This window comes from Globicephala melas, chromosome 6 (assembly GCF_963455315.2).
Source record: "Globicephala melas chromosome 6, mGloMel1.2, whole genome shotgun sequence".
Classification (NCBI taxonomy): domain Eukaryota; kingdom Metazoa; phylum Chordata; class Mammalia; order Artiodactyla; family Delphinidae; genus Globicephala; species Globicephala melas.
Window position 1 is genome coordinate 47,005,028 of NC_083319.1, and position 15,207 is coordinate 47,020,234.

At 36.9% G+C, this 15,207-nt stretch overlaps 1 protein-coding gene across 1 annotated transcript in view; it reads right to left on the reverse strand.

Moving 5' to 3' along the window:
- TMC1 (transmembrane channel like 1) overlaps positions 1-15,207 on the reverse strand; it is a 389,456-nt gene that overhangs the window by 57,137 nt on the left and 317,112 nt on the right. Inside the window, exons 10-12 of the mRNA XM_060300845.2 lie at positions 14,364-14,445; positions 2,186-2,292; positions 986-1,084 (exon numbers count right to left, since the gene is read on the reverse strand). Coding sequence (XP_060156828.1) covers positions 986-1,084; positions 2,186-2,292; positions 14,364-14,445 — 288 coding nt within the window. The remainder of the gene's footprint in view (positions 1-985; positions 1,085-2,185; positions 2,293-14,363; positions 14,446-15,207) is intronic.

The following is a 15,207-nucleotide window of genomic DNA, read 5'->3' on the forward strand; positions in this document are numbered from 1 at the left end:
GATTCCCAGTCAACAAGATTCATTAAGCCTCTATTGGTTGATTATTATGTTAAGGGCTTCAAAGAAGATGCAGCAGATGTAAGCCGCTCTTTAGGAAGCTCACGATTTAGAGAGGTTGAGGGTAGAATTCAAAACATCTGTGAAATATATGCATATTAATTCTATAAACCTGAAGACTTTATTGTCTCTCTCCTTCCTTCATTCCCCGGTCTACATAAAATTTTATTCTCATTTTCTACTTTTTAAAAATTCCTGAATTACTAATTCCCCAATCTCCACTGTGCTACTTTCTCATCCTATACATTTCCAAACATCTCTAATCTGGCCAGTATTTTAAAAAGAATGTGTGGAATTGAATTGTTGTCACAGAATTGAATCACACTCCAAAATGATTTTTCAATGGGCGAAATGAGTCCCTGCCATGACAATAATCCCCACCTAGGGGAGCTCGAAGTGTAATATTCATTCTAGTGCTACCATGGAATAACGCTCATTTGGGTACCACGATCAAGTGATGCTTATTTTCATATTATACAGAAGTTAGAATTTAGTATTGTTTAGTACTTACTATTTAGCTTTATTTAGTATTGACTATTCAGTAATGCTAAATAGATTTGTTTAGGAGGTGAAGAAGTTAATATGAAATATCAAAGCCCGAAGAATTCAACAAGATTTTCCAAAAAGCACATTTGCAAACTCTTCCTTTGTCCTTTTTCAAAGTCAGAGATAATAATATTCACGTGAAGTCTTTGAACTCTGAGCTCACCTTCATTTAATAGTCTATATTCCCATTTAATCATATTATCACATTCCCAAACTCTATTTACTTTTTCTTTCTTTTTTGTTTTTTCTTTCTTTTTTTTTTTTCAAGCGGGCAGAGACATCTCTCTTAGACCTTCATCTGGCCTCAGAAGAGGAGGCCACGGAGTTTCAGAATATGGAAAAATCTGTCCTCTTATGAACACAGCTGTGTGGAATCACTTACATTGAAGTCATACAACACACCAAAGTTGGCTGCTGATGCCTCTTCAGCTCTGGGAACCGTTTTCCTAGGTAAACTGCCATATGGCAAACCCCAGAGGTACTACATGGAGAAACAAAGAAAGCAGTTAACAATTGGAAACAAAGTCTGAGGCACACATGTGATCACAAACAGTTTTGTTTAAAAGCACTTCTGAAACTTTTTCATGGGGACTCTGTGGGTCTCCATGTGGGGTCCCATTTTCTGGGAATCGACTACAAAATCCAGAGTTAAGCACAAAGGGAATGCTAAGGACCCTGCATTCTGACTTCCGCAGACCACCAGCAGTGGAGTCAACCACGTTGCTCAGGGCTTGCTGGAGCCCGACTACCCACCACCACCTCTAAACTGGTCTCATTTAGGAGGTCTGGAAAGAAGAGAGGTGGCCTTTTGGGGATTATAGTGTTCAAGAAAACCGTACTAAGCACTTCTTCATATGGGAATACCCCTCAGGGGTGGGGTGGAGGGAGAGTCTCTCCTTCATGTCAAGGAAGAGAGGAGTAAAGAGAATCACTCATACCATTAGAGGGTGTCAACTAGGCGGGAAGACTAGTGTTGCTTCTTGGTCTGAGTTAATTGAATCTCCCCCCTCCCCCGACCCCAGCTCAGAGCTTTGTCTTCTTCTGCAATCTGGACCCACTATCAGTTTTACTCTCCTCACTGACCTTGGTCTTAAGAGACCCATGGAATGGGGCGGGGAGGGGGGGATATCTTATTTTATACCTGGAAAAATTTGCTCACTTTGTGTTTCTTCAGATAGAAAAGCTGGATGCCTTGAGTTGCATTAAGTAATGTCTCTTTCAAAGCAAACTTGGCAAAATAAATGAACTCACAAGATGTCAAAGTCTTCCCCTTGAGCAATTAATATTTGTGCACAGGGACCACCTTGGGAATCTTTCCACAGAGAAATATTCATTTCAACATACACAATACACACATTTCATATATGATTTCAGGAGGCTCACGTACCCTTTGGAGAAGGATTAGGACCTGTGGCTCATGGGCACCATTTTGAAGATTAACCTGGTTACAAATACTATGACTCTAAGAGCGTAGGTGGCTAGATAGTCATCTTACTCTTAAGGAAAAGAGTTTTTTTTAGTAGAGTGATTGCAGAAGAAGCTTGTTTCAGCATGTTTTGTAAACTGGAAGTCAGAATCTTACCTCTGGCAACATGATAAGGCTGAACGTCAGGATAAAAAGAACCATATTTACTCCATACATCCATCTCATGAAGAGGAAGTATGAGGCCACTGATGAGCCAAACTGACCTATTCAAAAGAAAATAAAAGTTTGGAAGAAAGGTCAAAACAAGACAAAAGCCACGTCTTGGTGCTTTTCAAAATAAGTCTTCTCATTGCAACACACGGGTTCTTTTCTTTACAGGCTCTAGCATTTTCTTTTTCTATCCAGAAGGAGAAAATGTTAACATGATGGAAGTAGAGGTAGCTGTGTAGAATGACTACATCTTTAGAATCCATCCAAGAGAAAGCTGCGTTTTGCTTGGCAGCTAGGATTGCTATTTGAAGAGCCCATCTTATTCTTTGAGTTAACACAGTTGAGTGAACAAAGGTATATAAAGTGGTTATGTCACCGAGTCCAAGCTCCTACCGCTCGCTGCAGGACAGGCCAATAAATCGAGAGATGAGGTGTTGGGGCAAGGAATAACGACTTTATTCGGAAAGCCAGCAGACCGAGAAGATGGTGAAGTCATGCCCCAAAGAACCATCTTGCCTGAGTTAGAATTCAGGCTTCTTTAATACGACAAGGGGAGGGAGTAAAGCCAAACATTTCCTGGTTCCATCCAGCCTCCGAAGAGGATGTGTTCATTTCTCCCTTCCTGCAGTCATTCACAGGTGGGCCTGGTCAGGATGTCTCCCATGAGCTAAACAAAGGTATTTTAGCTTAGTGCTCATTACCTGGAAGGCAGGGTTCCCCCAAATGGGCCATTATGTATAATTTAAGCTTATAGGTAACATCCCTTTAGTGATTACTGTAATAGAATTCAAAGGTTCTTCCCTTTTACAGTTACTACAATGCCTGGCCAGTAGTTAGCATCATTCTAATTATTTTGATAGTTACTGAACTTCTTCCTCCTTTTTCTCAAGCAACAATGTTCTTCTCAAAAAAGTTTACCACATCTCTTATGGACGGTTATCCTATACACCATCCTGTGCTGTTCTCCTGTGTAAATGGCATTTCACAGGTAGTATAGAAGCCGAAGTCCATTTACTCTTCACATATTTATCTTCTGTCAGGAATTATCTTAGATGTGAAACACAATATCAGAGACAGGTTGCTGCCCTAATGCAACTTACATTTTAGTGAGATGTGGGAAAAACAAATATGCAATAATTTTAAAAGAAATAAAGAAATATACATTTATCATAATACATATTATATTACATTATATGTATGTTTGATATATGTAATATTATATATCATCTATTACATGTATATATTATGAGTATTACATAGTATATATGTATGTTATGTATGATATATATCATATAGGTATGTATTATATATGTATATGACATATGTATTATATATTTATACATAATATATATATTACATATAATCATATTATTATAAAAGTATATATAATAATTTAGCCAGGTCAGTCCTAGAGGGAAGAAGGTAAAATTATGAGAGGGGTTGCTTTAGGTAGGCTTGTCAAGGAAGGTATCCCAGAGAGGTAACATCTGAGCACAGATCTGAAGTTGAAGGAACAGGCAGCAAAGCCCAGAACTGGGGAAGAGCAGCTGAAGCAGAGGAAAGAGCAGGAACAAATATCGTGAGGGAAGCAAGAGCTCAGGACAATTGAGGGACAAACCTAAGGGCTGTCTGGTTGGAGCACAATGAACAAAGGAAAGTGGTGATGGATACGGATGAAGAAAGAAACCAAACCACAGTGTGTGGGGTCTCTTAGGGAAAGGTAAAAAGTGAGAATTTTACGTTAAATGAGATGAAGTCATTGACAGGTGTTAAGCAGTGGGGGTGGGGCAGGGGAACTTGACCTTTAAACAGTCACTTCAGGTCTGGGGAATGAATTTGGAGGGCATAGGCAAGAATGTGTTGTCAGCTCGCACTCACCCCAGGGAAAGTGAAATGATCTGTGCAATTTTTATTGACTGAGTCCAAAAACAAAAACATTCTCTTAAATCAGAGAATGGAAGAGGAAGAAAAAACCAGAATTTGAGTCTCAGGTTGAGATCTCATAGATTAACAAAAGCCAAGTTTCTTTGATAATCACTTAAGATTCAACATCAAGTTGCTAGTTTTCCCAGTCTTCCCAGTTTTCATTTTCAATTGCCCAAGAAGAATCAGTGAACATTCTCAGCTACCCACTGCATCAGGCCCTTTGTCCTGACTCATTTAGCAAAACATCTCCTGGGGACCATTGGTTTTCTTGAGGCCTCTAGCTTTTGAAGCATTACTGATGGAAGAGCATTATTACGGGAAGAGGGAGGTTCATGTGGAGCAAATTTCAGCCTCCACTTACTAAGATGAGACCAAGCTCACATGAGAGTCAGACCTCTATTTCCAGGACTTAGCTCACTCTTTAGGTACCACTTACTTATTCTCATAACACTGTGGTAGTTTTTGGTTTTGTTTTTAAAGAAATAAAACTTTCTTTAATCATAGATGACTTCATTGTCTATGTAGAAAATCCTAAAGAATTTTTTTTTGTGTGTGTGGTATGCGGGCCTCTCACTGCTGTGGCCCCTCCTGCCACGGGGCACAGGCCCTGGACATGCAAGCTCAGTGGCCACGGCTCATGGGCCCAGCCACTCCACGGCATGTGGGATCCTCCCAGACCGGGGCATGAACCCGTGTCCCCTGCATCGGCAGGCGGACTCTCAACCACTGCGCCACCAGGGAGGCCCCTAAAGAATTTTTAATAAGCTATTGAAACTAACCAGTGAGTTTAGCAAGGTTATGGGATACAATGTTAAATTTTGAAAATAAATAACACTTCTGTACAATAGCGATGAATAATCAAAAATGGAAGTTAAAAGACAATACAACTTACAATATCATCAAAAATATGAAATAGGGATAAAGTTGATAAAATATGCACAAAATTTGTACACTGAAAACTGTAAAACATTGTTGAGAGACATTTTAAAAGACCTAAATAAATGGAGAGATATACTGTGTTCACAGAACAAAAGACTCAATATTGTTAAGATGGCAATCATTTCCAAATTTACCTATAGATTCAAGGCAATTCCAATCAAAATTTCAGAAGGTAGTTTCTATAAAATGATAAACTGATCATAAAATTTGTAAGAAAATGCCAAGAATAGCCAGAAAAACCTTGAAAAACAAGCAAAATTGGAGGATTTATACTACCTGATTTCAAAACTTACCACAAGCTAAAGTAATCAGAGTATGATATTGACATAAAGATAAACATAGATCAATGGAACAGAATAGGAATTCAGAAATGGCCCTACACATATATAATCAATTGATTTCTTTTTACAAAAGTGCCAAAGCAATTCAATGGTGAAAATAATCTTTTCAACAGTGATGCTGGAACAATTAAATACCCATATGTAAAATAAAATAAAACAAAAATAAATGAAAACTCTCCACTCTTACCTCATACCATTTACAAAAATTAACTCAAAATGTGTCATAGACTTAAGTATTTAAGAGTTAAAACTATAAAACTCTAGGAGAAAACACAGCATAACATCTTGGTCACCTTGGGTTTGGCAAAGGTTTTTTAAAAATAGGACCCAAAAAGTAAATGCTATTAGATTTTAAAAATGCTTAAATTGCACCTTATCATAATTAATATCTTTCACTTTTCCAAAGATTCTGATAAATAAAAAGGTAAGTTACAGCATGGGAGAAAAGATATGTGAACATATATCTGACAAAGTATTTGGGTCTATAATATACAAAAAACTCTTACAACTCAATAAGAAGACTAACATTCTAATAAACAATGCACAAAAATTTGAAAAAACACTTCACCTAAGAAGTTCTATAAATGGAAAATAAGCACCTGAAAAGATGCACAATGTCATTAGTCACCAGGGAAATGAAAATCAACTACACACCTACTAGAACGGCTGAAATAAAGACTGATCATACCATATGCTGCTGAGGATGTGAAGCAGCTAGAACTCTCTCTTTCACTATTGATGGAAATGGAAATTAGGTCAACCACTTTGGAAAACAGTTTGGCAGTGTCTTAAAATGTTAAACATAACACATACCATAGTAGTAGACCAGCTATTCTACTTCTAGTTATTTACACAAGAGAAATAAAAGCATGTCTTAACCCAAGACTTGTACACAAATATTCATAGCCGCTTTGTTTGTAATAGCCCAAAGCTAAACTGGAAACAACTCACAAGTCCATAATGGATAAGCAAATTGTGGCATATACATACAATAGAATACTACTAATAAAACCAAACTAATGATATATGCAAAAGCATGGATAAGTCTCAAAATAATTATAAATGAAACAGCCAGGCAAAAAATGCATACTCTATAAAAATATTTGTACAAAATTCTAGAAAATGCAATCTACAGTGACAGAAAGCAGATTGCTGGTTGATTGGGGATGGTGGTGGTCATGGAGGGATATGTTACAAAGGGGCACAAGGAAACTTTTGTGAGGGGAGTGTGTGTTCTGTTTCCTGATTGTATGGTTTCATGTGTGTATACACATGCCCCTAGTTATCAAATTGTATACATAAATATGTGCAATTTGTTTTTGTTGATTATACCTCAATGCAACTATAAAAATATAAAAACAAAAAGAAGATAAAATAGAAGGCTTCTTCTCTCTCATGTTTCAGATTGAGTGTAACTATGACACTGCTGATATGGTAGCTCTATGGTATCTGGGACTTAGCCTCCTACAGTCTTCTTGCTGTGAAATTCTCTACATGCAGCTTTCATCTTGTGGTTTAAAATAGCTGTTCCAGCTCATTCCATTATATTCATATGATAGCCAGTGGGAAAGAGGGGAAAGCAGTGGAAGGCAAATCCTTTCTTTTAAGGGCATAAACTGGACTTTGAACACATCACTTCTGCTAACATCCCATTGAACTGTGTTACATGACCACAACTTACCAAGGGAGGCCAGGAGATGGAGTCTTTAAACTGTGCTATCATGTACCTAGCTAAAACTCAGTTACCATTACTAAGAGGTAAGAGTTAGAAATCTCTACCCACCCCCACCCACCCCGTACTGTGGCAGTTTTTACAGACACCTAAAAGGAATTCAATGTCTAATTGGACATTTTGAAAGATGTCAGTTACTTTTAAGTCTGAGTATTTGGAATTCGTTTCACTTTGTAGAGGGGTTCAGAGTTCTACAAGATTTCTAAAAGTGTGTGATATTGAAAAACATGCCCCCCCCACGTGTTGTAACCAGATGCACTGGTCTGTGTGCAGAAATGCTGAAGCAGATCCTCCTCTCCCAGGACATATGATCATCTACCTGGCTCCCAGTGATTTCATATCATTTCATGGCCCTTATCTATGTTCTCTGCTATCAACTACCTGAGGGCTGCCTCAGCCAGGTTCACTCGTCATGTTTTATTGAAGGCAGTGGACTTCCAGCTTGTTAGTCATTCCAGTTGTTCATCAACAACATTCATCTTTAGGTATCCAGGGCAAGTTTTTCCCTGGAAACACTCGTGAAACCCTCTGGTATAGAGTTCCGAGCACAGGATACTGACCCACCCTTCCCTTACTTCCATCCTTCCTTCTTCCCTTCCTTCCTTACTGGCTTTTTACACTTTTGCTCTTTTAATTAGCACCATGGCCCACCCTTTCCCAGTCCCTCATACACAACCCCTGGCAAATGAGGGCAGAGTATAAATATACCTAAAAGCAAAAAAGAGAAGCAAATTAAAATGTTTCAGCTATACGTATACATATATCCCCTCCTTTTTGGATTTCCTTCCCATTTAGGTCACCACAGAGCATTGAGTAGAGTTCCCTGTGCTACACAGTATGTTCTCATTAGTTATCTATTTTATACATAGTGGTGTATATATGTCAGTCCCAATATCCCAATTCATCCCACCCTCTTTCCCCCACTTGGTGTCTATATGTTTGTTCTCTACGTCTGTGTCCCTATTTCTGCTTTGCAAATAGGTTCATCTGTATCATTTTTCTAGATTCCACATATAGGCGGTAATATACAATATTTGTTTTTCTCTTTCTGACTTACTTCACTCTGTAGAAATCCAAAAAGGAGGGGATATATGTATACGTATAGCTGATTCACTTTGCTGTACAGCAGAAACTAACACAACATTGTAAAGCAACTATACTCCAATAAAAAAAAAATGTTTCAGAAAGTACCCCCTACCCTATGTATAATCCATATTCATAATGGGTGAAAAAGTTTAGACTCCAAAGCTTCCAAATTCCAGTTTTTAGACTTAACAGTGGCTTTCACAACAATTTTATTTGGAAGTAGAGAAGTGACAGCTAAGGCTTTTCTTTACAAAATCCTAGGTATAAAGAAATGAATTGCAAGAAAACAGATTTCATTAAAACCAGAGTGATTGTAGGAAAGACCTAGACACAGGTCAAAGAGACCAAAGTATCCAGAAGACAATGTTCCTTCTGCATGACACCTACCAGTGGCAGAAGGGGAAAGAACAGTAACAAAACAAACAAAGATCAAAGATCATAAAGGAGAGAAAACAAATCAACCAGTTGACATCAAAGCTCCATATGCCCTTTCCCTTTCTCAACACAAAAATGAAAAAGAAGGCGTTTTCCCTCTTCATGTTCATTTATCCTAGCAGTTCTATCCTCCTAGAGATTGTTGACTGGAACAGGCATTTCCTAAAAAAAGAAACCCTTCTATAGTGTACCTAAAAGAGCATAATTAAAAAGAACAGTCATTTCCATGTGCTTAGTCTCTCAAATAAAACTGATTTACTCTTGTAAAGAACAATAATGAGGAATAATAATAATAGTAGCTAACATATTTTGATGGTCAATTACATATACTAAGAACATTATCAGCATCAACTCGTTTTACTACCTCGACAACCTGATAAGGTTAAGAATTATTAGTCCTACTGTGTGGATGAGGAATCAAAAGCTTAAACACAGCAGTTGACTGATCCAAGACTTGATTAATAATAATAATAGCTAAAATTTAATGAATCTTTGTTCCAGATACCTATTTGATCTCTGCATATTAATTAATTCATTTAATCATCATCAAATCCCTGCCAGGGGAATCTATTGTACTCCCATTTTACAAGAGACTAAATTCCATAGGTTACACACCTGGTAGATGATGGAGCCAGGGTTACATATGTATTGATAGTTACGTAGATAGTAAATGATGGAGCCAGAGTTCTAAATCAGATAGTTTTGATCTATAGGTGTCTGACTCCAAATCTCGATTTCTCTTATTCACAGTGCTCTATTGCTCCTCAAGTATAATCATAGTTAAATTCATTTTTTAAAAAGAAAACTATGCGGGCTTCCCTGATGGTGCAGTGTTTTAGAGTCTGCCTGCCGATGCAGGGGACACGGGTTCGTGCCCCGGTCCGGGAAGATCCCACATGCCGCGGAGCGGCTGGGCCCGTGAGCCATGGCCGCTGAGCCTGCGCGTCCGGAGCCTGTGCTCCGCAACGGGAGAGGCCACAACAGTGAGAGGCCCGTGTACCGCAAAACAAACAAACAAACAAACAAAAACAACTATGCTATATAGAATAAATAGGCAATGAATGTGTGTGTGAAAGAATAGATACAGATAATATCCATCAATCAGCTAAGGCTGGTCAAATTCACAAATTTAGATTGTGCCCATAAATGACCAATACCTTTTCTCTTTAATCTAACTAATAAATGCTATTTCATTAGTAAATTATTAATATATGAAAAGTCTTTGGTATTTATTAAAGTGAGGCCTAAAGCTTATGTAATATTCTTATTCCTGAATTTTCTGTGTTTCCTTTAAATTAATGTTAAAGTTTCATCTCTCCCTCTGGTTATTTATTATTAAGGCAGAGTAATTTGTAGTCTGTCATCATGTATAATTTCCTCTTGAACAGATGGGTAATAAGACAAGCAGATAAATAATGAACATTTCTAAATGGGAAAAGACCAGTTAAATCACCTGCTGTAAAGTACAATATAAACACCATCTTGTTAGGCTAGGATTCAAAGCCCAGTTTCTTTCAAACTGGTCTAGGGATAGGGAATTAAATGTGGCAAATTTAATTTATATTTTCTGGTGCCTTTAAGCCAGCAGGGAAACATGCAGTTTAAACTCTTGCTTAAGATTGTCTGTCTAAAGCTACTTCTGGTCTAAAAAAAGAAGAGGTCTATCACACCTTTGATGCTGTAGTTTACTATTAGGGAGAAGCAGATTTTGATTCTTAGAAAGACTTGTAATCTCCAGCTTGAAAGACATTTAATGATTTAATCCATGGTTTTAACAGTAATGCTGGAGTCACAGTAGGTATATATTATACTTGTACTCCAGGGAGCACAAATGCACAGCTTCTTTAGCAAAATATGCAATGCAACGTGGTTAATAAGGTGCATCTCTGCAGGTAACCACGTGGTTCTAGGCCTTTTACAAGGCTGGCATGATAGTAGAACTCCACAGCATCACCATGTGATGTAGAACTTCACAGAATTTCTCCATGACAAGAATTATCAAAGCTATTTTTTATATGAAAAAAAGTTGGGAGTCATCAGGTGGGTACCTGGTCCACACTAGTATAGGGATCCAGGTCCTACTGGAATCAAAATGGAAACAGCATGAGTTTTAGACTTGAGTTCCTCTTGTGATTCTGCCAAGTACGGGACAGAGCTTTGTGGAAACTTAATGAAGGCTGGTAATTTGGGACTCCTTCAAAACCAAATTTAGAAAATATTTGGTTAGTATTTATTTAGAGATGGAGAAGTGAGTAAGAGCATGTTAGAAAGACTTTTGGGAGGGGAACACGAAGAGAGTGCTTCTCTTTGCCACTTACCACAGTCCATAATCATCTTCATTATTTATTTGCTTGTGTTTTATGAACTGTCTCTCCACCCACGCACACACATATCAACACATTTGAATGTAAGATCGACCCTTGCCTGTCTTTGTCAGTATTGCATCCCCAGTGCCGAGAAACATGCCTAATAAATGGTAGGCACTCAGTGAGTATTTGCTCAATCAATTAACCAATCACATCAAGTTTATTCAGAAGATTAAATGAGATATTATGTTAGATGATTCTGACCTTTAAAAGGAATATAATAACATTTCTGAAACTTTTATAAGATTAAATGGCCATTTCTTTAAGAGAAAAGCATTTATATTAGTTTTATAATATAAAGTATAAATATTATAAATAGGGTACATGCTTAACCTACTTTTTTCTGAAAAAAAATTTGCAGAGAAGGTAAATTATTCAGGTCTCTCTTAGTATAAGTCTATTTTCCATTTAACTGTTTCAATAACTTATAACTCAAGAGTATAAAGCAAAGAACTTCACACGCTTACATGGACTGATTGTAACTAAATTTTGTGGAAAAGCCAAATGTGGAAATAGAGAGCCCTAAATATCAAAGCATTGCCCAAACTATAGAGCCAGAAAGGGACAAGAAGACCTCAACCTTTCATAAACTGATTGCATGTCCCATTTCTTTCCACCTTTCATTCAGTTCAGCTTGAAAGACCACCACAGACACACGCTTTCCCTACCTGTGGTAAGGTACTTTCTATGAGATGGTTAGTCCAATTCAAAGACTCTGCTAATTTACTCTTAGATAGGTTTCATACTTTTCAACTAATGCAATATCCAAAAGTATACAGTGCACTTATGATTATCATTAAGAGCTTAATACATCACGTATCTTATAGAATATGAAATATATAATTAAATAAATAACTCATTGAAAAATAAATACATGAGAAGGTGGGAAATAGTTCCCCAAATAGGATAACTATCAAGGAAATCTGTAATTACTTATCATGCCATTGTCCTGGTCTAATCTTCTCTAGGACCTGGTGCAAAAGAAAAAGTTTATAAAATCTTCTTCAGAGCAAAAATCAGCACACTACACTGAGAAAATGGCAAGCTTTGGGCCCAGACAGACTTCACCTTTTATCTTGGCTCCTCTGCTAACTTATTCTGGGACAGTTATTTACCACAACTCTAAAACAGAAAGCTAATATGCACAATGCCGGCATGTTAAAGATTAAATGAAATAATGTTTGTAGGGTTTCTGAGTGGCACTCAATAAATGGTTGTTATGGTGATTGTTGATAGAATAGAAAATAAGTGTCAATTCTCCACAGTGAGGCAAAAAGCACCACGAAAAGTGAAAAATATCAGGACAACCTAATCAAAAAATAAATGTGGAAAATAATCCACATTTGTTTGAACTGTCCAGGTTGACTGCTCCAAATTTCTGAGGGAAGAGGGGAGGAGGGAAGATAACTGAAAGTATTATTGAGTAGCTCTCAATATGTTTTTCCCACTGTGACACACATGATAAATTATGGTCATATGTGTAACTCATTCCTATGTGCAACTTCTGGCAATAAAAATAATTCCATTTGTTTCTATTCCACTCAAGATAGGCTATTGCAACACAAGTGACCATGACATTGCTATTGAGATAGACTGGAACCTGCTCTAGTGTACTTTAAAAATAAATGATTTGCGAATTGTATATATTTTAGCTATCATTAATTACAAATTTCTTGGGATACATCTCATAACTGATCAAGATTCATCCTTATCATTTCATAAATGAGTAGACTGAGGCTCAGAGGGATTAAATGGCTGGCTCAGAGTCAAACAGCAAATTTGTAGCAAAGCAAGAAAAAAATCCAGACTTCTTTCAACATACATTGTTTCAGGATCTTAATGCTCTAAAGGGCCTTCTGTTTCACAATGGCTCTCAAGGTACCATATTTTAGCTGCACAGTTAAAACTTAAGAATTTCATGATGACTATTCTTTTTTTGATGTGTCTAAATTTCTTTTTTCCATTTCCTAGAATAGTAGACATTTGGAAAATGTCTTCTGTTTAATTTTATTCAACACATATTCATTAGGGCCAAGCAAGTTCTAGGTCTAGGGATCCGGGAAAGAGCAAACCAAAATCTCTGCCTTCATGTCTATTGGAAGAAATGAACACAAAATGAAATGAAATGACTGTATTTTTAATTTATTTTATTTATTTAATAATTTATTTTTAAATTTAATTAAATTTAATTGAGATATAGTAATATAGCACTTTAGATAGTGATAAGTGTTGAGGAGGAAAATAAGGCAAGAAAGGGATGGCACAGGAATATGTGTGAGGAAGTTCCATTAATGAGCTGATGTATTTTAATTCATTGCCATTTGATAATGAGGGACAGAGGACTGAGGGATAGTCACTCCTAAAACGTGCCCAATCTTGTCAGTGAAATATCCATCAGCTGTGTTATCTCCCTGTGGAGCTTCTATTTTAATTAGGCAACGCAACATTTAGCCAGCAGGAAAATCTGCCCTGCTATCTGGAGGGGCATGGAAGAAAATCAGATCCTAGTCAAAACTATTACAAACCAGAATATGGCAAGATTATACTCAAAATTATTTTAAATGTTATCCCCTTTTCCTTATATTCTTTATTATCTTAGAAATGACATACTATCATATTTACAATACTTAAATATTTTTATTTGCCTTATTCTAAGCCTACAGCCCTATACTAAATAGGTTTTTGATTGAGTACATTCTCCTGCCTTCTCTGTACACTATGAATATTGTACAAAATGAAGGCACAATATGATATTCATATAGCGAGTTCCTGGATGATTATTGCTTATTCTACTTCAGAGGTTTGAAAATGATACTTTAAGATTTCTTCACTGTTTTTAGACATTGTTCATTTTGATTACTGTCTAACATCCAAGTGAATATATATTTTCTGTTTTTTTGATGTTTGTATATGAGTTTTTTAACTGAAATATAGTTAATTTATAATATTTAAAGTACCTACTTTCAAAGTCATGTTCATTGCCGAAATAAAATCTCTGCCTTCCCAATGATGATTCAGTGTCATTGTGCACTATACTGACTTCCATGTGTAGAAGAAAAAACAAGGTCAAAAAAATATTTTGGTCTAATGCAGGAAGGGAGAATGGGGTCTCCAGTGCTGTGATTGGTAAGAGTAAGCAAATCTTCACAGTGAGCAAAGAGGACATGAAAATGTCTTTATTTGTTTGTTTTCTTGTTTTTAATCTTTCCAATAGTTCAGAAACTGAGAAAGGCATCTGATTAGCTTATGAGACATTTATCTAGGACAGCATTCCCCATCTAATGAGATTGAGCACTTACTTTCAATTGCCTTGATTTTATTTTCCCAGGGGACACAAGCAGCTTTGAAGTTCTCAAAATCACGGAGAAATTTTACCCATTTCTGAAAAGAAAGCCAAGTACAACAGTAAAACCCAACTGCTTGTTTGTTAAGATGTTTATCTCCCACACTCATCCCAAAATATCTCATGACAATGAGCTTGGAAAGATCTCTCTGGAATCACATATTGCTTTTTGTAAAAAGGGGAGATGCTAGTTTCACTTGCCTCCCTGTTCCCCACCTACCCCTGGACCAATTTAATTAAAAAATGTTTACTGACTCTCTGTTTTACAGAAAATATGCTGACCACTGAGAAATATCTGTTTATTCTACCACACAATAAGAGAGCAGGGACTGAGTTAGCACCTAATAAGGTGATCAGCAAATGGTGTGTATTTAATTAAATATTCATTGCATGAAGAAATTAAAGAAATATAAATAAGACATAGTTCCTGCCTTGAAGGGCTTCTGGATCAAGTACACTGTACATAAACAGGTAATTTCTATACAGGATGGTAAGTGCTATGACTTTTCATTCTGGTAGAGGTAGAACAGTCAGCTAAATGGAAAGGCATGGTGTTATAGGAAAAGGAAGAAGAAAAAGAATCATAAATTAGTTTTTATAAAAGATCTTCCTTCCATTTTACCCAACAATGTTGGGTTACCCATGATCAAGAGGACCACTAAGAAGAAGAATGAGAATGGGGCAGATAACTTTGCACATGTACAGATTATGCTGAGATAATGGGTGAGCTAGACAGACATGGGGAGCCTAAATAAGATTTGAGACAAGTCTGGAGTTTGAAAGATTACCTAGACCAGAAA